The 23,538-nt window shown below is 42.7% G+C and overlaps 2 protein-coding genes across 13 annotated transcripts in view; both read right to left on the bottom strand.

Annotated features, from left to right (window-relative positions):
* PRKG2 (protein kinase cGMP-dependent 2) overlaps positions 1–21,796 on the bottom strand; it is a 55,683-nt gene extending 33,887 nt beyond the window's left edge. For 2 of the 6 annotated variants that reach the window (XM_013190581.3, XM_066996600.1), the window contains exons 1-5: positions 10,643–21,796; positions 9,518–10,313; positions 8,888–9,071; positions 4,584–8,579; positions 3,960–4,072 (exon numbers count right to left, since the gene is read on the bottom strand). The gene's annotated coding sequence lies outside the window, so the exon portion shown is untranslated. The remainder of the gene's footprint in view (positions 1–3,959; positions 4,073–4,583; positions 8,580–8,887; positions 9,072–9,517; positions 10,314–10,642) is intronic. The other 4 variants (XM_066996598.1, XM_066996599.1, XM_066996597.1 and 1 more) reach the window with 4 other exon arrangements.
* Positions 21,797–21,928: 132 nt separating this feature from the next.
* RASGEF1B (RasGEF domain family member 1B) overlaps positions 21,929–23,538 on the bottom strand; it is a 156,056-nt gene continuing 154,446 nt past the window's right edge. For all 7 annotated transcript variants that reach the window (XM_013190589.3, XM_048074520.2, XM_048074519.2 and 4 more), the window contains one exon: positions 21,929–23,300. In XM_013190589.3, the coding sequence (XP_013046043.2) occupies positions 23,276–23,300 (25 nt within the window). In that variant the 3' untranslated portion in view covers positions 21,929–23,275. The remainder of the gene's footprint in view (positions 23,301–23,538) is intronic.

Here is a 23,538-nt window from a genome sequence, read left to right as displayed (position 1 = left end):
AGATGTCCTATTCTAAAAAATGTCTATTCTAAAAAATGTGTTACAGAGACTCTTATTAGATAGCATTTCAGGGTGGCAGTATGAGGGGGATACAGCTAGGAATTCTTGGTTCAATCTAGACTCAGAATGAACTTGATGTGGTACTAGTTAGTTCAAAAACTTCAAAACCTGCTTTTCTGGCTATTTGTTCTAGCTTTATTCTGGGTTTTTCTTTTGCCTTTTGAGCAGGTTAGCACGAGTGTACTATAGCTTAGGTTTGGGGAGTTGGAGGTCATGCTGTTACATGACCCACTCAAAGGCGACTCGCCTCAACTGAAAGTCACCAGCAATCACCCATCTTTATATTCCAGAACAGATGGAAACTGAGAAAAATGCAGGATCTAGAGATCAGTGCTGCAGGTTGTTGGGTTCAGCACTCATAATGAGGTTCTGGACCAGCATGATGCTGCAGAAATCAAACAGAGACTTTTACAGATGATGCAAGTAGAAATCAGTCTATCAAGAGGTGTGTCCTTTGAGATAAACTGTAATTGCATTCATGGGTCAAAGATGTTTTCACTGAGAAAGGAGAATTCCTCCTTCCTTTCCCCATACAGAAATGCCAAAAAACTACCCTACTTAAATGAAAAATACCTATTGTAGTGTAACTTAGGTATGTGCATCAAGGACTGAGTGACTAGCTGTGCAACCTGCAACGATTTTGCTGTTGATCCAAGTTAATTTCTAAGGTCTGGCTTCACAGGAGACAGATTTGTTAAATGGCAGCACAGAAGCAAAGCTCCCTGCCCAAAGGGGCTCCTGTGACAGCAATGACAGATAGGAAGCACTGGGCAGACCTGCTGATGGCAGGAGAGAAAGGCCATCATGGGAAGCATGGGGTTGTGTGTGGGTAAGGTGGAATAAACAGGGGGGGGGCGGGGAGGAGAGAGATATCCTCTGGACACCCAGGTGTCAGTCTGCCTTCACAATAAGTGGACACTGATCTAGCAGCCTAACTGGTCACAGTGGACCTAGAGAAGACTCTAAAAGCCCGTACACAGCAAAGCCCTGCACTGTCTCTGGCCACCTTGAGTGTTCACAGAGCTATAGTAAGATGCCCAAACACCCCTCTAAGCCTCTGCAGAGGGATGTGTGAAGAGAGCAGCCGTAAAGGAAAAATGTTGATGGAATAAGATGTCCACTAAAATACTGACAGAGAAAGATATCTGCCAGCCTCGGATCTCAGAGCCTGGCAACCCAGAGATCATCCTTGAGAAGTGTAGCTGGCATCTTTGAATCTCAGCTGGGTACCTGAGAAACTAAGACATCCTGAGATCTTTAGTGAGCACAAAAAAACAAACAAACAAACAAAAGTCTGTGATAACTAATCAGCCTGGGAAAGCAGAAATCAGCCTGGCTATTGGCTGTTCCAGGTGGGAAAAGAATTTAGCCTGGCTTTCTCACAATAAAAAGGAGATAGAGTTGAAATTGCTCTGAAGCAACTTGGTTTTCACTTTCAATTATTTCCTGGACAGCACGTACTAAAAGAACACCAGTATTGCACAAGTCCTATAGTCTATAAATAGTCTATATATAGTCTATAAATCCCACTCAACTATTTGCAAGCCTCTGGGACAGTAATAAACCTGTAAAGTATAATGGATATGTCCTAATTATAATCCTTTCCATTTGCAATGCTGTCTATTATCAAAAACTGGATCAAATTTACTACCATAAAGTAGGGAGGAGCAGGAACATGAAAATATGGAGCTTTTGATTGTGCCTTGCTGTTACAAAGTTGACATTTTGAAACAGAACAAATGATGTTATTAAATATATTTTCCTTGCAGATGAGAATGAAATGGTTGGGGATTACAGATTAGTAACACTATTCTTCCTTTCTGATTCCTAGACATATTTGCTTTGTAAAAATTTTGTTCTTAATTCTGTGGCTAATCTGCTGAATCAGTAATTTAAAAGGATGGCTTTTTACCAGGACCAATAAATACATCATTCACCAGTTTTAATGCCTGAAACAACATGAATTAAAATGTGTTGTCTTTTTAAAAAAACAAGTCCAAAGTTCCTCCAGAGCCTCCTAGCATCAGAATCCGTATGTGGTGCTATGCAGAGATGGCATATGTTCCTAATGTCCTTCAAGAAGCAACAGGACTCATCTCAATATAAGAAAATCAAGACCTTTAAAGTTATTATGTTTTATCCCTGGCCAGCCTTTCAGAATTGCAATTTCAATACTGAAATTATTTTTAAGTGTGTTTTCTGATGCTTTTACATGGTATTGCATTTGGAACTGGAAGTAAAAATGAAACGATCTCCTCTGTTTAGGATAAGTATTACAGAAGAAATATTGTCTGAATTTCAACAAGCCTGTATTTGACCCAGCACTTACACTTGAAGTCAAAGCTTCCCAGGGGGGTTGTATCTTGCTGATGTTTTCCAGTTTTAGACACATTACACAACCTTAATCAGGTTACTCTACCTGATGTTCTTTGCCATTGACCCTGTGACAATTGCCTGTGATGTTCCTCCCCTAGCAACCCATAAGATGCAGCTTTATAACTACACAACAGTAGCCTGTCTAAGTGCAGTGTGTGACCTTAACAATGGTGATCTGATTAAAATGCTACAAGCACATGTTCAAGGCAAATATTCAGCTAGCAGTTTTGTTACATAGGACATCACTACTCATGACCATTAACAGGGGCAGTGAACATATTTAGATTCTATTGGGACCTGGAGGCAAAATCAGATTGACATGATGGAGCACTAAAGTCACCCTGCAGTGGATATAGAGACATGGGGCAGCTACATTTTTGAATTCTGTGACCACGGATATCATGGGACAAATCAGACTAATTAATCTCCCCAAAAGTTCCCGCAGCTGACATGCTAATAAAAGACTTAAGACAAGTTCTGTGATAAGCATACTACTCCAGAGCTTCTCAATAGTGTGATTCAGTGAGATAGTTCAGGCTGTACATCATTTTAAGCACAAGAACTGGCTGACCTGAGTCAGGAACGCCACCCCGTGCTACTGTACAGGGTGTTGGATCCACATGCCTTTCACACACCTTGTCAAGACCTTTGGAACCACTTCTTTTTTCTCTCCTCTAAGCACACAATGACTACTACTTTATCTCACAAAATAATCTACAGTACGTTCTTTCCCATTCAAATTCTTCATTCAGCCTCTCTGTGTTCCCTTGAGCAGACACAGTCCTTTTTGTGTTAATGTTTCTAAGAAAATAAATGGAAACAAACAATAAATATATAGTCACTGAGGGTGGTTCAGTGCAGAACAAAGAGATGATATACCATACCTTGCCAGCCCTGAGGCATTTATAAGCAACAGTAAAAAACAAGAAAGCTAGTTTTATTTCCAGGTTGGGAGAACAGCATTTGAGATTCATAGAGGAAGCTGAATATGCTAAAAAGAAAAAAAAAAAAAGTAGGAAGTAACTGTGTTCTGTGAGTGGCTCTGCCCTCCCTTCATCCAGCAAGGCAATTCAGGACGTGGTGCTCTGAACATGGCTTACAATCTCACACGTGTGGCTAGGTGCCCTTCTGTGGTTAATGTGACCAGGGCGCTGCAGGAAGGCACCTGAAAGCTAGGAAAAAAAATCCCAAGCCTAATAAGACAGCATAGAAAGATAAATGTGAATTATAGGGACCAGAAAAATGGGGAGCTAGAATCGGAGGTAGGCTTGCACATGACAAGGGAGATAGAGACATGACATTTGAGATGTCTGTGAGACAGTGGAATAGAGAAATCACAACTTATAGCTCATAAAAAATATAACTGTACTACATCTGTAAAAAAAGGCTTGCAGAATTTAGGGAGGTGGCATATTTTTCTCAGACTGAATGCACTAGGCAGGCATGCACTTAAACATTTTTCTGTCTTGAATTACATGTATATTTTTTTCCTGTGGCTTGGCTGTATATGACTGTGTACTTACCATGTCAGCCTTCTTCGCTGCTGCCCAACTCCATCCCTTTATCTGGACAAACTGACTCTTGCTTATGACCGTGCATGGTTTTTCTTCCTCTGTGATGTGACAGACCTGTTAGCCTGAAAGATAAAAAAAAAAAAAAACAAAAAAAAAAAAAACAAAAACAGAAATAAGCGAGAGGAACATATGGTAAAAATGTCTCGCTGGACCCATGTGAATAAACAAACAGCTGGCTATCTGTGTCCTACAGGAGGTCACAGAAGCAGAGACAGCACCAACATAAAAAAAAAACATGCATTTGGACTGCAACTTTTTAATTGACAGTGTGGGGGTGTGGGGGACCTGTCTATTTCTTTAACTCAACAAATTTGAGAGCATTTCTTACAGCAGTACAGATAGAAGTGTACTTAAGATTGTAATTAAATTATATTTTACCTTTTCGTTCATGCAGTTCATTCAGAAATTTTTTAAACATATGTGTGTGCCTATAGGCCCCAAGGGTCAGAGGTGGAGGTTAACTCCAGACCTTGAAGACTGGGGGAGCACAGTGCTCCATCTGCCAGGGTAAATAACATGAACAGTACCCCCTAATATTGATGCCAAATGTGTACTGCCACTACCACATCCTACACAAAGGCTATCTGGAACTCGACGAACTTCACTTTCCAGGCCCTTTGAGGTCCTTTGCACTTCCCCTCCCTGCCACTTGGTTCTCCTTTCCTTTTCCCAACTGCTTTTCTGGAGGCTATATTTCATTTTTCTTTCCAGTGCAGACATCTGGTGCTTGAGTTGGTGACAGCAGCTGAAAAACTGTAAGGAATAGAATAGGATAGGATAGTTCAGTTGGAAGAGATCTACAAAAATCGAGTCCAACTGCCAGACCACTTAAAAAATAACCAGAAATTAAAGCATATTCAGGGCATTATCCAAATGCCTCTTGAACAAGGGTAGCTGAGCGGGGTCTTTTATCTTACCGCTTGGCTTAAGGGTAGAAAAACTAACTGTATTTGCAGCAAGGATTTGTTCTCCTGCTTGCTCCCCCTACCTCACAGCTCATCTTTGTCCCTCCTGAAGCTATGGGGACCTGCTGCTCCCAGGTGTTGAGGGACAGCTGGCTGTGCACCCCCAGACCGTGGGCTCCTTCTGCCAACACACATATGCCCAGAGAGGGACAGGGGCTGCTTTGGCCTGGACTCAGTCTGCAGAGCAAACAATACCTGCAATGAAACAGGGGGGAAAGATTTACCCTCTGTAAAGTATTACCACATCCATTGCATCTTCAGTGGCTGCTGGCACTTTTAGGATCTGCAATAATCTGTATTTTTATCCCTTTTTTGCACATCACCCAAGGCAAACTGAGGCACATTTAATGAATTACCTGACCAGGTGGAAGAGTGGCTCTGCTCCACAGGCAACATGCAGACATATACTTGCCCATCCAAAAGGAAGAAGGTGGTGGGGGGATGCAGATAATGCAGAAAGAAAAAAAAACAACAACAACAAAAAGAAAACCAAACAAAAAATCATAATAAAAAAACACAGATCAGTATAATATTCCTCATTCTGGGAAAGCACTCAAGAATCAACAGAGAGCATTTCTTCAATGCTCTGAGTGAAGCCCACTAAGTTTCCAATCAAGATGACAATTACTCTCTGCTTCTGCAGGTGAGCTACTCCCAGGCAGGCTTCTCCTGTGGTACTCACGTGACCGACCTTCTTCAGAAACATTTTTAGAGTCGTGGACCCAAAACAAAAGCTCACCTGAGCATTCTGACAATATAAGCATATTCTTCTGTAAAGGAATCACTGTATTATAGAGTTCAAAGAATCTTAACTGCTGATTTGGTCAGGACACCTCTATAATGTGTATCAAGCAGTTCTGGATAACCACATGACAGTATTTACAAACATCTAAAAACATACTTTTTTAAATTCCATCAGAAGAGACACCATAAGAGATATAGCTAAGGATTTTGCCAGAAACCGAGGATATTTTCATAGGATTGACTATGATTCTTCAATTCTCACTCCACTCTCAGTGTTTGTGAGTTATTTCTCATGTTTTGTTTTTCTGAATTTAACTGTTGTCTTCAAATATTTCTGGAAGCAAAACCGATCTTTCATAAATGAAGCTGTTGGCATCACTGTGGTTACGAGAAGCACAACACCAAGTCAGCTACAGTGCTCTGTGAACAGGGAAGTCCAGAGCCAACAGGGACAGCTGCTTTATTAGAGGACAACTTCCTAAGCAACATGACAATTAATCAGGATAAATCTCAATTGCAATGGATTTCATTGTACAACATCTTACTTAAAGAAGGTGTTTGAGGAGCCCAAGCCCCCCGTTGGAATGCATATGGAACCATCTTAGCAAAAATGCTCTGTTCCCTGCTAAATAAACCATTAGTTTCAGTTCCAACCTTTGTAATTGAACCAAACTCTTCTGGGAATTCTCACACACTCTCCTCAAGAGCAGTAAGCTGGAATGCATCTTCTCACTGCTGAGAAATATTCACTTACTTGGCTTCACGTAATATTGACAGAAGGGGATGTATGAGCAGCCCCAGAAAATAAAACTCTCTCCTTATCCTTAGAAGGAGACAACTCTGCCAGCACCACGCAGATCTACCTGGAGACGGTCCCCACGTGCAAGGGACAAATTAGCTTTTCTGCTTTGCTGACTCCAGCATCCCCACAACACACAGCATCAATAGTGCAGCCAAACCCTTAAGCAATGTGCAAAGAGTAAATTTGCAATAAAAAAAAAAAATGGCTCAGAACCAACGGCAAATTGTAGTACACACACAGAGGCATAAGAAAACAGATCATAGCATGAAAAAATGCAGTAGATTTTTACCAGATCGGGCATTTATGCTTTTTTAGTTTTGCTTTGTTTTCCAACCATGCTCTGTTCAGCAAATGCGGAATAATTGAACAGTGCTCTCAGCTTCAACCTGTTTGAAAAGCAGCACAAGGCAGTAAGCATCTTATAGCTGCATTTTGCAAACATCTCTACAACCTGCACTGGGTGACGTAGGCAGCAATGTCTGCCTTGAGAATGTGCTCTGAAATGGGTCTGACTGATTGTAAAAATACTGCTTTTTGAATTTGCCTTTCTCCCCATGTTTCTGATATGCAGCATCAAAGCCTCAGTGGCTGAAAATCACAAACAAACTGGGGCTGGGTGTAGATTAACAACTAGATTTATTTTTTTTTTTTACAGATTTTTTGTGTGTGTGTGTATTTTATGGCAAGGTTTCAGCTCCAACCTTTTTCTTGATGTAACTTATCTTTTTCAGAAAACTTACCATGTAAATGTCACAACAGATCATTCCGTGGGATTGATTTCAGTTAGTGCTACCTGCATTATCTACTTCTTAATTGATAAATTGCCACTCTGAACTCTGAAAGCTGCTCTGAGAAATATCCTTTTAGACATTTCTCTAAAGAAATATCAAAGCAGATCAGAGGTACTAGAGAGGGGTGAGAGAGAAGCTGAGCTATCAGATGAGACAGCACATTGCCGATGCAAACCATTCTCCCCCAGTATCCTTTCACATCAGCCTCTGGTCCTCAACTGTGAAAGCCTGTTGGAGAGCTCTGCCTTCGGCTTTGATGAAAGCAGGGAAACAGCACGGGCTCTGCACGTACTTCTGTGCAGACTCTGCTGTACAGAGGAAAAAGCAAAGGCCACTTTCCATAGACTTCAGGGTGGAGAAGATGGGCTGCAGATGTCCCACAGCTATGCACGATACCTTAGTTTCACTGCAAGCTCACCGTATATCTGTTGTTTAAATTAATAATCATTGCAACAGGTACATTTAGAGGACTCTGGGGACTTCTCTGCACCTACTGCTAACTTATAAACATCCATAAGGTCATTTTGCTTGGGTTTAAGACCCCATGCAAACAAAAGGATGAATTCTGAACTTGCAGCCTCATCACAGCTCCCCTCACTTCAGCCTCCTCAGAATCCTTTTTCCTGGAACAGAATTATAGTTCGTTAATTCATGCTATAGACAGAAGTCAGCAGGCTTTCTGCACAGTTTTCATCATCTGGGTGAGATATGAAGATGACAGACACATTCAGCCACATTTCAGAATCAAGCTAGAAAACCAAAGGAAGGGAGGTTTTTCACTCCCAAGTACCGTCGCTGTCTATCGCCTTCTCACCACAAACATTTATAGCACAGAATATTTCTACAGAAATGGGATTTTCTCACAGCTACAGTCAGACTTCACTGAACTTTCACACAGCACTGACACTGCTGTCTCCCATTAATTACAGCACTACACTACTATGGGCTGCTGTAAATCTGGGTTGGACTGTTAAACCCTGTTTTACTGTGCTCAGCTTCAGGTGAGCTACTTCAGTGCTTTCCATCACTCCAGACTAATCTGCCACCAGGAGTAACGGGGTAGACTATATAAGGCAAAAACGTGACAGTTTAAAATGGAAAACAAGAAATAAGTCAACTCTGGAAAGCACAAAGGCTTCCACTTGATCAACTCACTTACTCCAGAAGATATCTGTGCTGCTCTTTAATTCATTACATGTTTCTGGGCCTTTTCATCTCTTCATGTTTCACTTTTTTCCCTTGTTTCTTCCTAATACCTCCAGGTTTTCTAAGAAGCAAGATTTTCAGGAAAGTGTAAATACAATAACATTGGGAATTCATGGCCAGAACTAGAACGAAGTCCTACATAGTTTACATGTAAGAAACCTAATCTGAGAACTGTAACTGAAGTTGTTAACCTTAACAAGTCTTTATAACAGGTAAGCTATTTCCCAAAGAAGAACATAACTTCTAAACCTATCTTTTGACCATGGGGATGAACTGATAGCTCTTTAAAAGAATACGCTCATAGTTGTGCATCTACATAAGAAACACAGCATATGAGCATGCAAGGGACATACGTTGTCTCAAATTTACCTTGTACTCAGTTCCTAGAAATTCAGAAGGGTCTCATATAAATGCCGTAATTTCCATTGTTTTCTCCAAAACATAATCCGGTTGAGCAGATCTCTGTGGATCTATATCTATTTCTTCGGACATTTGAAACAGCAAAATTTATTACTTCTCCTTTATCAGTGCTCCTGTACCTTGATTTTGCCCGCTGTGTTAAGAGAAAGCATGATCTGGTCAAGCCAGGACACAAGAAATAGCTCCAGTGAGTATAGAACATATACTAAACACTCCCAGAAATAGTGGTTCCCATAGGAATTAGTGACCAAATAGAAAAAGCTATTTTTAGCTTAAATATACACTTTGTGAAATTGCTGTTTCTATCTCCTCAGGAGAGAGCAGCCGACCCACTTCTCAGGCAATGGCAGTTTTACACATTTTATAATCTAGCTGACAACTGGTCCCATTTCAGCCGTTTATTACATACACTCTGACTAAACATACACACAAAAACCAGTATAGTCATGCAAAGCATATGCTCCTCCAGGAAACAAGAGCAGGTTTACATGCTAAGGAAATTTACCCTGTTGAAATAGAGGCTAGAACTTGATCTCCTTAGGTATTTCAACAGCTGCAGGGGGAGAGAGACAAACTCACCTCCCAGTCCAAGTGTTCATGCAGCTGACTGGTACTTTTTCATCCAGGGTGTACGGTTTTCTGCAGGGCAGAAAATGACGGCACTCATGATGACGGTTTCCTGGCTTTGTGCTGATTAGTCACACAGTTTCCTGGAGGTGAAGCGTGCAACCCCTGAGATTCCTTTCCTCCAGGTGATTTAAGCATGGCTTTAAGCAAGCTGTTGTACCATTCTATCCTTCTGTCTGCCCGGAGGTGATAGGGAACATGATGTACCCACTCTTCTCCACTGTCTTCAGCCCATTCTTGGATGATTTTGTTTTTGAAAGGACTTTCAGTATCTGAGTGTAGCTCAAGTGGTATTCCACAGTGACAGATCTCTTTGCTTATTCCTCCTAGGGTGCTACTCCAGTTTTCTTTCCCAGCAGAAACCTCCCAGTCACCATGATGATAGCTGTGCCTGGTGTGAGCCTGAAGCGCCGGCCGGCATTGTTGGAACCCAGAGGGCCAATGCAACCTGCTGCACCACGCTTCTCCAGACATGTACCTCTCCCATCACGTGTGCTGCTTCATCACTCAGTTTCTGCCTTATTATTCCACAAATACTGCTGGCATTATGGCTTCCCAAGATAAGTCAAATCTGCATTTTCTGCCCCAGTAATAAGTTTGATCCCTCCCAGCATGCCTGGCAGTTTTGTGGGCCCACTTGGCTGTAATTGGTTCTCCATTATGCTCCCACGTCACATCTATGTGTTCAGGTTGGGCCAACTGGTCAGCCTGGTCTCTCTTCAGCTAGGTTTCTCTTCCTGAATTGCCTCTGAGACAGGTAGAAAAGGAAATAATACACTCTAAAGGTGATTACAGAAGAACAAAAAAGCTTATCTCTTTCTTTGTTGGCATTGTCTGGTTTTGGCTAAGTGAATGCAATGATTATGTTATAAATGAGAACAGGTGCAAACAGTTTTCGCTATATCCACTGGTTATTTGTAGTGTTTTGCTAGCTCTGCTAGCCTTACTTTAGCTGTGCAGTGAAACCTGGCAAGTGGAACTTTTTTTTGTAAGATAGAGCCTATTATTCCTAGCAAGAGGAGGGAGAAAAGAGGTACATCAATTTGTTTTAGTAAATGCTAAAGAAGTACTACTTACACAGGACCCAGATCCTTCAACGTATGATGCATCTGGAAAGGTCTTCAAGCTCTCCCACTGATAGCAGTAGTAATCTATGCACGGGGGGAACTTTATAGGGTTAAGGACTACTGCATGCTCCATCTGCTAAATGGGGCATCAATCCCAGCGATGAGATGAATCACCCTCTGGAGATACCCAGTTCTTTCCAGTCTTGTAAAATACAGAAACAAGGCATTGTTTATGTAGTAAGGCATTGTTGAGGCAAATTTAGGCATTGAAATGGGCTGCCCAGGGAAGTGGTTGAGTCACCATCCCTGGAGGTCTTTAAAAGACGTTTAGACGTAGAGCTTAGTGATATGGTTTAGTGGAGGACTTGTTAGTGTTAGGTCAGAGATTGGACTAGGGGATCTTGGAGGTCTCTTCCAACCTAGATGATTCTGTGATTCTGTGACTGCTTTCGGGCCTCATCCAAGGAATCATCATTGGATTTTTCTTCAGAAATTACTTTATTTAAACAAGAAGATACCTGGACTCTTCCAAAGGCAGCATAGTTGCTGGAAGACATCTCGTGCTGGTGGAGTATTGCCTTTATCACACAAGCCTTGTGTGAGTAGGTTTACTGACAGCTCTACAGGAGCAGAGTGACGGGGTACTGGCTGAAGGAAGCAGGGATGTGGTTCTATTTGAGAACTGCTTCATCAATGTAACCAGCCAGGCCCATTTAACATGAGTTGTCGGATGTCATTAATGTAGAAGCACTAAACTGAGGCTTGGGAGATGCGTGTTTAAATTATGGTTTAACTTAAATTATCTAATAAGTAAATCCGACATGATTGATTTATTATAGATTATTTTCATTTGAATCCATGCAATGTGTATTACCATACATTGTCGCTAACATGAACTAGTTCAAATCATTATCACCTGGGCAAGTCATTCGGCTCCCCAGTGCTGTTACCCAAAACGGGGAGTACGCCCCCGGTCTCTTACCAGCTGTCCTGCTTGCGTCCTCCCCTGGGCCCTACTTGCCCATTCTAAGGATCATACCTGCGCAGCAGTTGTGGGGAGCTGGGAGCAGGTCGTGCCTGCAGTCAGAGCTGGGCTCAGGGATGTGAGTAAACTCCACTCCTGAGGACGTGTAACTGGAAAAGCATAGTGCTTGAACTGGCGGGATGCTTTGAGATTGTGGGCTCAAATATCAGAGCATAGCACAGAGGTGACATGCTTGTCTGACTAGTGTTCAGCCAGCTGGAGGGGCAGAACAAGCTCGAGTCTGTCTGCTGATGGATATGTGGATGACCACTGTCCAAGTGCCTTGCTGAGGGGCACTCCTGACTGAGCCGGTGAAAGCTAAAATTACTGATAAAGAAACCTGCAGTTCTTGAATCAGTAAAATAAGGATGCAAATACAAAGAAAATAAAGAAAAAAAAGTCAAAATGTTTGACACAAAAAAATGCAGTCTTCAGCTGCTACGCATTTCTTACCCAATTCTTCATTTTATTTTTAGTAAAAAAAATTAGAAAGTGAAGCCCTTGAATAAAACTCCTGACCACAAAGGGGTCTGTTTCCTTTTGCAGGATTTACACGTTAATGACAGTGACCTGCATGGGAAAGAGTTAGAGATCTGCCTTTTTAATGGGGAAGCTTCCCAAAATTTCCAGGAGCCAGACTTAGAAGGATATGTAGGCCTGATAGCCTCACAGATGAAGAAAGTAAGGACAGAGAAAGTCTAAAAACGTCAGATACCTCTGCCAGTCTGTTGAAGTTAAGTGAAAACCTGTTATTCTTCATTAGGTGAGGGGGAAAGTGGACAAGAGATGAGCTTCGTGATCTACTCAGTGCTATAATAATTTATATGGGTCACAAGATTCGAAGCAATTGCTTCACCGAGAACAAATTCAGAAATATAAGATAAAAGAGCATCTTTGCCAGCAGACCAAATGGGGGGTGACTAGGCCTTCCAAAGTAGATGAACGTAATGGGACAGAAAAGCATTGGAGCTGTTTGAGGAAGCACCTTTACACCCAGGGCCACAGGGCTAGTTAGCACAGAACAGCAGCTTCACTACACTACTACAACACATCTCAAAACAGCCTGTCTGAAGAGAGGTGGGATTCACTGATAGCCATCCCGTGTTCAGACCAGTCCAGATCAGGAGTTAGCAGCCAGACCACCATGTCTTGGCAATGTTGTGTGTGACCCTTCTCCCTACTATCCATGAGTACAATAGATAAGAAAATAAATGACTGGGGAGCCTAGGGTGCAACCTTGGCCTGCTACATAAATGGTTGTAGCAGACAGTTCAAGCTTGGCCTTTGGTGAGAGCCTTTGCAAGCTGTATTTCTCACTGGTAATGGAGGAAAGCTGTGCGGGAAGCCAGAGCATACTGGGTTCCCAGAATTGCTCACATGGGAAGAGAAGCAAACCAGACTTCTCACCTGCTCTCCGTCCTCCTCTAACCACTGTGCTGCCTGGGGGGCTGAGAGTTGTGCTGCAATGCTCTCATTCACCCTGTTAGTAGTCCTCAGAGCTTCAACTCAGGCCCAAACAGATGCTACAGGGGAGACAGTGTGATCTGATGCCAGACAGTTTGATGTGTCAGGGCTAGTGTATGCTCAGGCTCCAATTCAGAATTGTTCTGTCATGTGCATTATCAGCATTGCTTATCATAAAAAGAACTAATTTCTTTTCTCTGTCAGGCTTAGCTAAGATTTAAAGCTGCATTTATGTCGTCCGTTACACTTCGTAGCCGTCTGCAAAAGAAGCCAATTTAGCTATGAATGATATTTCAGTGCCTCTGAATTCTCAGTGGTACATTGTGTGATACTATCTCCTTTGCTAATGCACTCAATTTTGCCAGGACTTATGCTGTTTAATTTACATAAAATAAACTGCTTCCTAAGATATTTGAAGAGACATACAATTTAGTTCTAATAGTAGGCTGGGAACATTTAACTTGCTAGCAAATCATTATGAATGATAACTTCATGATGAAGACACAGGTTTTTTTTACCTTTCTGTACAACAGAGGTGCTTTTGGGAGGAAAAAGTTCACATGCCCTGAAAGGTGGATCTTTTCCAGGAAACTGCCTGAGGCTGTGGTACAAATCCAATGAGAATTAAACATCATCATAAACTTTACTGAGCCTATTTCCTAGACAGTCGCGTATATCTGAGCTTTTACATTTAAACAGCTACTTTGTAATTGGACTAAATCTAAAAAAAATCAGCAATTCAGCTAGGACACTACAACCTATTTGGTGCCACTGTAAAATGTTCAGATATTCTGGAGACGGGGACAAGGTAAAATGCAAAATTTAAGAAACTAAAACAACCAGGGCATGAGTCTTTTTTTCTCCCTGTAATTTTACAACCTGCTGAGTCAAAATTGACAGATACTGCCAGATACTACAAATAGACAAAGAGCAGCTAGATGTTGGGATTACCCGCTTGCTCTAGAGATCACCATTTTGGATTAGTTTAAATTACATTTATGTTTGGCTCTTCAGGTAAAAGAGCCTTGTATGCCAAGATAGATTCACATTGTCTAGGGTGTCACACAAAACCAAGAAATAAAATAACTGCTGGTGCCTTTCCCCACTGTTCAAACACTCCCAGCCCTCTCTCACCAGTGAGGTCCTTGCCCTCAGCCAAAAGTGCACAAAAAGAAAATCCCTACCAAAATCTTTGTTAACCAGTCACTGGAGAGGAAGACTTTACACCCAGGACTGTTGAGGCATGATCTCTGGAGCAGCTGTGTTAATCGCATCCGTGAGCCCTCCCAAAAGAGTGGTGCAGCCAGTCCCTGCCCACACACCCAAACAGGTCCTGCAGCTCTGCCCAGGCATTACCAGGCCCAACTAAAGCACAAGAACCACAGCTGTGCACTGAGCTGGAGAGGTTGGGGAGCCCTTCCTCCACCCCCAGACCCTGCAGGAGGGTGTCCCCTTGCACAGTCAGCTCTGCACTGTGCTCAGGAGCTGGCAGAACCCAGCTGCAGAGGGAACGGGGTAGCGGGGAATGGGAGCCGCAAAGAAACTTCTGCTGCAAACAGTTTTACCTATGACATGTCAAAGATGGGGAGAAGTATGTGTAAGGATTATCCTGCACTAAAAATATCAGCTTAGTGTTTTCTTTGTTCTTTTGTTTTGGGTAGGAACAAAGACTGCCAAGATTACTTCTGCTTTGCTACTGTGTGCATTGGCTAGAACCTACTTTAGTGCGTAATCATGGAACCTCAGAGGACTCATAATTAATTTGTCATGACCTCGAAAAATCAGCCATTTGGTGCAAAAGGTTATACTGAGGCCAATGTCCAGCAGCCATACCCTTCATTTGCTCCCCAATCACTGACAGCATCAGGATCAGGTTCTAGAGGTGCGTGTCAGGGTTTGAGTGACTTACCAAGAGTTATGCAGTAAATCTGACCAGCCTCAGAGATTGTGACATTCTCTTTTTCTGAAGATGAATCTGATCATCCCTCTAGGAAAAAGGAAACAGTTCAACCCTTAAAATAATCCTCAGCCATTTACTAAAGCCCTTTGATAGGTGCTACCACTTCTTGATAGTGTTTCCACCACAGCTTTTTTGACAGTGGTTGACACAGGTCAGTGAAAGCATTCAGCTCCTGAGATTATCTGGATTATACTGAATTATCTGGATTATACACACTAAGGCAGGAGTACCTTCAGCAGTTCAAAATGTTCATATAAAAATTGGTAGGTTCCAAATTATTATCGCTATCATTATCACTCAGTTACATCAACAACAATGGTGCCATCTGAGACAAAGCAGCATTGTCCTGCCCCAGTCACTGGACATGGCACACCTAGGAGCCATGGCTGCTTGTACAAGAGCCTTTCTCTGGCACTGTACCAGCTGTCACATTGCTGACTGTAGTCTGCGCCCTGCGGGGCAGTCCTGCACCTCTGCACCCCTCCTACAACAGGACGCGCAGGCCAGGACCAGGCTTGGATTCTCCCCTTGGCCACAATCCTCCCCCCAGTGTCAGCTGCTGAAGAGCAACCTGTGGGAAACCAGTGCTGGGGCAGCTAACAGCCTCCCTCCAAGGAGAGCCTGTGCCAACATTCACAGCCATTTACACCAGCTGGGCAGAGCTCTCCAGGCCCAGGGAGGAAGCGAGCTGGGACTGAGGAGCCTGGTGGATATAAGAGCCCCAGCAGCCTTCCCAGGACACAGCCCTGCAGAGCCAGGCTCTGCTGCTGCCCTGTCCACCAGCAGAGGCACGTCACCAGCTCCTGGTTCTCCATCCTCATCCCTGGAGCTACAAAAGCAGCCACAGCCATGCAGGACAGGCTGGCCCAGCCGCCTGGCTGGGGAGAGGAGATCCTGCTGCATCGTCCTGCTTTTCTCATTGCTGCCACCACCACAGGCAAAGCAGCCAGGTGGGGCTGTCTGGTTTGGCCCCGGTGCTGTCACAGACCTTTCCCCATGTCCCTTCCCAGCTGTGTTTCTGACAACACCCCAGTCCCAGCCCATGTTTAGTAACACACGGGGTGATTGGATTAACTGCAGCTTGTTCTGAGGTCTAACACAGTGAGACAAAAAAAGCAAGCTGGTTTCCCTCCCCTCTTTCTCTGTTCCAACTCAAGGGCTTCACCATCGCACTGCAGATATCAGGCTAGATTGAGATGGGCAAACAGAAATTGCCATATGACCTATGAAGAAAATCACAGCGCAGACAAGAAGGCAGGAGGAGCTAAAGCATGTGTTCTACAGACCCAAGCATGTGCTAGGAAAAGGCTTTCAAATACCAAAGGCCTAGGACAGATATGCATAAATAATTAGGCAACAGGAGCTCTGTAACCCCCAAATAAAACTATTTCTACACATGCACTTTAAAATACACACTGAAACATGCTAGTGAGCCACATGCCAGTCAGCTAAGTGCCACGTGGTAACACAGATGAGGTGATAAGGGAATTCCTGAGGCAGGAAATCCCTCACACATTCTTTATGCTCGAGATGTTTTGGGTTGCCGATCTGCCCCCTCTCCACACGAGATGTCCCTGACAGGATGGTTCTCAACCAGCCTGTAGCACCGGGCTCAGATCATGGAAAGCCCTGCATTTCTCAGCTGCTCGCCAAAGTGAGCGACTCCCGACCAGTGCTTCTCCACCAGGGCCACAGACACTCACCACGCAGGTGCCTGCACCCATGTGCAGGGCAGGGCTCTGCTGCCAGCCCTCCCTGCGGGCAGTCCTGGGGCCAGGGCCACCTTGGTGCGCTTCTCTGAGGCGGCTGCGGCAGGCGAGGCCCAGGCACGGCCCAGGCCCTTGGACATCCAGAGCCAGGGATCTGCCCTGGTGCATCCCTTGCAGCACGGCTGAGCTGCTTTGGCTCTCAGCCTGAACATTCCCAGCTGGGAGTGCCTGTGTCCCCTGGCACGCATCCCGAAACTGGCCTTTTGCTTGTGCCATTTGTACTGCACACCACCACAGTTCGCAGGAGTGGCACACAGTGATGCGTCTGTTTTCAACTCGCATTTAAATTGAGTTAACTTTCAAAGTTCCTGCCCTGTTACATGCCAGGTACCCTGCAAATATGGCATAGCCTTTTACCTCTTGTTCAGTGAGTTCGAAGGAGCAGCTCTGCAGAGAAATTTGCTTTCTGCTTATGTTTGATGTGCTGAAGTTTGGACTCCAATTGCAGTTTATCGTTAGCAGTATGATAGGTAGAGTATTTCTCAGAGGTATTGCTCCAAGAGTCATGTAACTATGGGAGAATCACTCTGTTTTTCTGAAGAATAGTGGAAATTACAAGCTCTGATAGCTACGGTGAACAAAATAGTTGGTAGAGAGATCCTAAAATGCACTCACTGGAAAGAACCCTGACTGCATTCACTCCCAATATTGTGGTATACAAGCTAGACTTTTGATTTGAGCAGTAAAGGGATTATTTTTTGCAGTGCACAGGACTATAAACACCGTGAAAATTGAAAAGGAACTTAGAAGAAAATATTGGCTTCTTCTACTCTGCCACCCCAAAACCACAGATAGTGCACTTAGAAGAAAATATTGGCTTCTTCTACTCTGCCACCCCAAAACCACAGATAGTGCAATAAGTAAAGCTCAGTAACATACCTTCACTTGTGAATCACTTTTCTTTCAGAGAAATTAAATATAATTTCTCAATAAACAATTTAATGCTGCCTTATCAGAGAAGAATGTAGATGACACATTATAAGCACAGCATAAAGTCACAGCATGGTACACTACACATCTCGCTTTCTCCTTTCCCTTAGCTTCCAGTGTTTACAGCTGACTGACATTTGCACCAAAAACAGAGATTTACAGATCAGATTTCTTTAATGCTCAGCCCTCAGAATTCAGATAACATCTGTTCTCTGCAATGTTGATTGAGAACATGTAGTACCATGAATTTTTTATTTTTTATTTTTTTTAAGTGCGGGGCAAATGGCTTCTGAGTATCAGCTCTGTTGATTATCAAACTGGCTTACATGGGGATCGAGGGACACCATTTGCTATTTTCTCTAGACCTGATTGCACTGCCATACAGAAATGCATACAAAAAAGCAACAGATTTGCTCAAGCAAAATGAAGGGGAAATCCTAACATTCTCCCTTGGTTACATCAGAGGAGTTCGTTATGCTAGCAGCACTGGTGAAACATGATGTTGGGGAAAAAGCATCTCAATAGATGTATTCTTTACTTGTTTCACATGCTAACTTTCTAAACTATCACCTATCCATACTGGTAAGTATATTCCTTACTAATTGCTCTGATTTCATATTATCTTTTACTGTTTTATTATTAGACCCCTCTGGCTAGAACTTCACATTATTTCCTTTTAAGCAATAGATCACTTTGCCTAGTTTAACAGATGCAGCAATTCTCTGATTCCCTTTGCAACAAGAGTTGCTACAGCATTTCTGGTTACAAACGGACGTTCTGTGTCAGCAAGCCCAAAGTTCGACATAGTCCAAATGAAGTTCAATAGTCAAACCAACTATCGTAACACAAACTTTGCCTGCTTGCTTGCTTTTCCATTCAACACCGCTGTCTCTAACTAAACGTCTCAGGAAATGTGAACTCATTTCCTTTCATATCATCTTTTCCCTTGCTGGATAGATCCTCCTCTGACTTCTTTTGTAGACCAGGAAAACTAAAACTAGAAAGAGGTCTAAGGAAAGTCTTGCTCCCTCTGAAATAACAGACTTGCTCCCAGCCCTAATTGTTTTTGACTTTCTACAACCTCTACTAAAACAGTAGAGGTTTTAGTAGAGTACTAAAACAGTTCTTCTATAGACGTTGAAATCAGAAAGATGCATAGTTTTTTATTTGCTGCATTTTATCCTATCTTGCTTTCATACTTTCAGTTTTGAGTAGGTTGGCAGGAATATAAATGTGGAAGATGGCTCAGCTCAGAAAGACAGCCAAGAAAACATTATTGTTTCCTTGAGAAATAGTAAGCCCTCTATCACAGTTGCACACATGAAGAGAAAACAGGCTCTGCCCAATACATGCAATTTCTCTCAGGGGAAAAAAATTAATAAATTGAAAAGCAGTGAGGCATCCAGAATCTTAATGCTATACTTGCCATAAAAAAAAAAAAAGGGAAAAAAAAGCAGTTCAAAGGCCAAGGTTTTTTGTTTTTTGTTTTTGTTTTTTTTTTTTTTTCCTTCCAAATACTTTTTTGTTAGGAGGTCCTGGGCTGTTTTATAGTTTAAACGGTAATTTCTAAGGAAGGCTATGTCATCTTGGCTTTCGACTGCAAGACCAAACTTTGGGGTTTACGAAAGCATCCTGCTGTAACACCAAGATGGATGCTCTGTTTGGTGTGTCCCTCTCTGGAGTGGTCTGGTTCCTGATGCTGCTTCCTATTGCAGCTACCAGTCCTAAGAACAACTTCTCTTCCAACCTCTGGACTTCATAGGCCAGGGGAGAGAAGCAGTAGCAAAGCAGAAAATCCTATGCCACAGGTATGTATTTGGCCTATAACAAAACATCTTTTGAGGCTGTGCTAAACCTAGAACTTTCTAGCAAAGGGAAAATAAACATACTCCAGAAGAGCTTAATGCAGCACAGCAGAGTAATGGTAGAGCATCTGCTGGTATCAGTAATGTACTTTCTGGCACTAAGCTTACACTTCACATCTCACTGACCTTCTATTCCATCAGTGTGGAGTCTGCAGTGTCAGTTTAGCAGCAGGCTAACAACAGTAACATCGTAAATAGACAGGTTCCCTTGAAAATCCTTACCAGCCTTGTTTTCAAGCTGAAAACCAGCTGATGACAGAAGACTTCATGACCATAAAAGTAGGTTAGGGTACAGCTGCTTGGTAGAAGCGGGACCATCTGGATCTGTCTGACAGCAGCTGCAGGAGCAGGACAGATGGAGTTGTGAGGGAATGAATTTTGAGGGGTTAGCCTCTCTCTCCACACTGCTGTCTCTCCTATGTACCTGGAAAAAATCTGTCCAGCATGACCAAGAAGAGACAGAGAGGAGCTGACGGAGCTAGCAGACATACTATGGAAGCCTTGTTCCTTTTTTTTTTTTTTTCCCCGGCAGAAATACCACAGTAAGCCCACAAGGGGTCTCACTGCACAAAACTAATACCGGGACCACCACCCCAAGTGCCAGGGAAAATTCCCAACACAAATAGCCTTGGAAGATGAATCACATTTTGCTTCCTATCTATAAAAGTAAATTTTACTGCTAGATCAAGCACCTGTTTCCCCTCTGTCAAGACCACACAGCCTAGGAAGGCTGAGAAAAAAAAATACATCACTTGGAAGTACAGCTTCATTGGAGATAATAGTTTTAAGCAGGCTTTTGCGTGTTATTGCATGCAAGTTATTTTTTCATGATTATAGCATGAAACTGTACCCAAGTAGGAGAAAGAAAATGGGGGCTTAGCTGGACATCTAGACTCTTCTGAATAAGTTGATTCATAGGGGTCCTTAAGATCCTCATTTTTTGTCTCTGCTTGCACCACAAGGAAAAAGAGGTAGAGGTCATGTGTGAGCTATTTTTACAGGGCCAACTTTGATGCTCCTTCTGTCCCTATTAAGTACCAAGCATCTGTCAGCTCTGAACAGGGATGTTAAGTCCTGACTGAACACTCAACCTGTAGAGTTGAGTTCTTGTAACTCCTCATTTCAGAGTCTGCAGTGTTTCCTTTAGGAGCTGGTTAGCCATACAAGTCATTTTCTCTCTCATTTGCTACAGGTACAAGCTACTAGCTGTTTTCAAGCCCATAACAACAGCCTAGCAGTAGCTCAATGTTCACAGTGGACACCCAGAACAGAAGGTTCACAGAACGTGGGAGGAGAGGGTACAGAGTGTGATGAGATCTGCATCACTCTAACATTAAATGCTTAGTTTATAACCCCTAAAGGAGCGGCCTCTGGCTTGCCTGGGGCTAAGAAATTTGCATTCTCCTTTCAAGCACCAGTCACAGCCTCCTGCACCTGCTGCCCAGCTACTGTGCCAAGGAAGCAGCCACCTCCTCTGTTGCTGTGTGCTGCCTCCTCTCTGTAAGAACCTGGCCCACAAGACAACACCCAGAGCCCACAGGCTAGAGGGAGGCAGCTTAATGCTATTTCTTCTTTCATTTACAAAGACTCTATTCAAATACATAAATAACAAATCCATTTCTAAGCCAGGCGTGTAGTCAAACTGTGTTACAGTGCAGAAGCGAGGTGGCTAAGTTATTTTCACAAGTAATCTAACCCTTTGCTACAGACTGTGACTTTCCTTAGAAATAAAAATGTAAAAAAGAAGGGTAATAAGGATGCAAATATTGTGTCATGGAAGCTACTTTCATTTATGAACCTTATGATGATATCAGCCTATTCTCAGATGTAGAGGAGGAATACACCATTTTTGTCAGCACTGTACATCAACTAAGTCCTGCCTGCAAGCCTCAACAATGGGGAGGGCTGTAGAGGGAAAGGTTGGAAAGCCCTCACCTGACAAAAGCTGGGATGCAATTCTGTGAACTGCCGAAGTCTCCTTTCAAAGAGCTGGTCTCTTCTTTCTCCTTCACCCTAACTCACTGAATGGGAGAAGAGGAGAGGAATCCTTCTCCAGTGTCAGGGCTTGAGGCACTCCCATAGCTGGAGCTCACGGAATATGTAACTCACTGATTTCCAGTACCTTGTACCAGCAAACAGGTAGTAGTTAAGGACAGTATGTATTCTTATTATTCTTATTGATTAAGGCTACTTCCGCATGTTCTTACAGAACTCAGAAATTAAATACTTGCCTGAAAAAGGATGGTCAGAAATTAAACACCAGCTTACCTGAAAACTCAAGAAATACAGTGCAACAAATAGATATCTTTATTCTTATTTCTTTGCCTTTTCTTTTTTTTTTTAAGTAACAGTGGCAGGATAATTGCAAATACCTGTTTTTCCAAGTATGTGCCTTTGCTTAGTGATTTCACATCCAGGGTGATCTACAGCTACAGTTTCTTTTTTTCCTCATCAGGTTCTTCCTAGGATAAATAGAGTGGCTAAGTATTCAGAGCTACTACAAACTTATTAGGTGTGTAACACAGTGAACTACTTCACAGTCATAACTATAATCCATAAAGCAAACAAAGGGAGACTGTTTGTTCACAGATGTAGTTGAGAAGAAGCCTCATTCATTTTTTTTTCTTTTCCTTTTTGGCATCTTGCTATTTCTGTCATACTGGATTGTGTTCTCCATTGTTACCCTCTCAAAAAAGCTATTATAAAAATGATTTAAAAACATACTTTCATATTTTAACATAGCTTGTACATCAGTTTCTCAAAGACCATTCTAGAAAAGTCAGCTTGTTCAACCTAATATAAGAAGGTCAAGTATGGAAAATAAGAGTAACAAAACAGCATAGTAAAAATAAGAATGTCTGTAGCATGTAGTGGTTAGTTGTAAACAACTGAAAGAAAGAAAAAAAAGCTCTCTAGAAGTTGTAAAATAGTCCAAGCTACAGAGCTACTATATTTTTCTACCAGGTGTGTTTTCTACCACAGCCTTAATTTTTATTACTTTATATTTTTTTAAATAACTTAATAATGAGTTTGCCTGCCAGCAGCCAACTCAAAAACATAATGGAAAAAGAAAAAAAATAGCCACCATTACAGTGGCGGGGAGAAACTCTCCCTCCCCAGCAGCCAATACGTTGTGTCCAGTCCTTTCCCTTGTTAGCAATCCCAGTCAGGCCAAGTTCCTGCTATATTCAGCTTATTAGGAATGAAGTTCTTCGATGCAAACCTGGATTTCACTGAACGGAATGGTAATTTTTTCCCCTCCATAATCCAGTATTAACTCTGCAGAGTCCTTGTAGCAGCTAGCTCCAGCATAAGGAGGGGGAAAAATACTTCATCCAGGTGTGAAATGATTCATAGGCGGCATCTGAGCTCTTCAAAGGGTTCTGACAGCGCTGTCTTCAATCAATAGTTAAGCCAAGAGTGGGCTGTGATTTAATTTCATCTGTCTGATGTGAGAAGCTGCCTGTTTGTTCTTGAGTTAACTTGTCTCATCTTTGTTGACAAGGTATTTCAACTGACTGCAGTTTTCATCACCTTGAACGCTGCTCAGTACACAAAGAAATAAACCACGCCATGCCCCTTGATGAGCCACAAAATGTAGCAACAGCAGAAACAGCAGCCATCTCGTGTATTAGACTCTGCCCAGAAGCGTTGACCTGAAACAAAGAGGTAAATGTAAAGAAGACAACCATTATGTACATCTTCTCAGATAGCTTTGGAGTGACTCAGATAAGGATCCCGTGGAACTGAGGTCAGCATTACCACAGATCTATCCCCAAGTCTTTCTCTGTCCATCTCGCCTCTGTGTGGGATGCACTGGGCCAGAGTGACCATGCACTGATTGTAATTCTCCTTTTTCCTCCCCTCCCCAAATTCACTGGGACTAGTCAAATG

Source organism: Anser cygnoides, chromosome 4 (assembly GCF_040182565.1).
Source record: "Anser cygnoides isolate HZ-2024a breed goose chromosome 4, Taihu_goose_T2T_genome, whole genome shotgun sequence".
In the NCBI taxonomy this organism is placed as follows: domain Eukaryota; kingdom Metazoa; phylum Chordata; class Aves; order Anseriformes; family Anatidae; genus Anser; species Anser cygnoides.
Note: the sequence above shows the minus strand (reverse complement) of the source record. Positions and strands in the feature narration are given on the sequence as shown.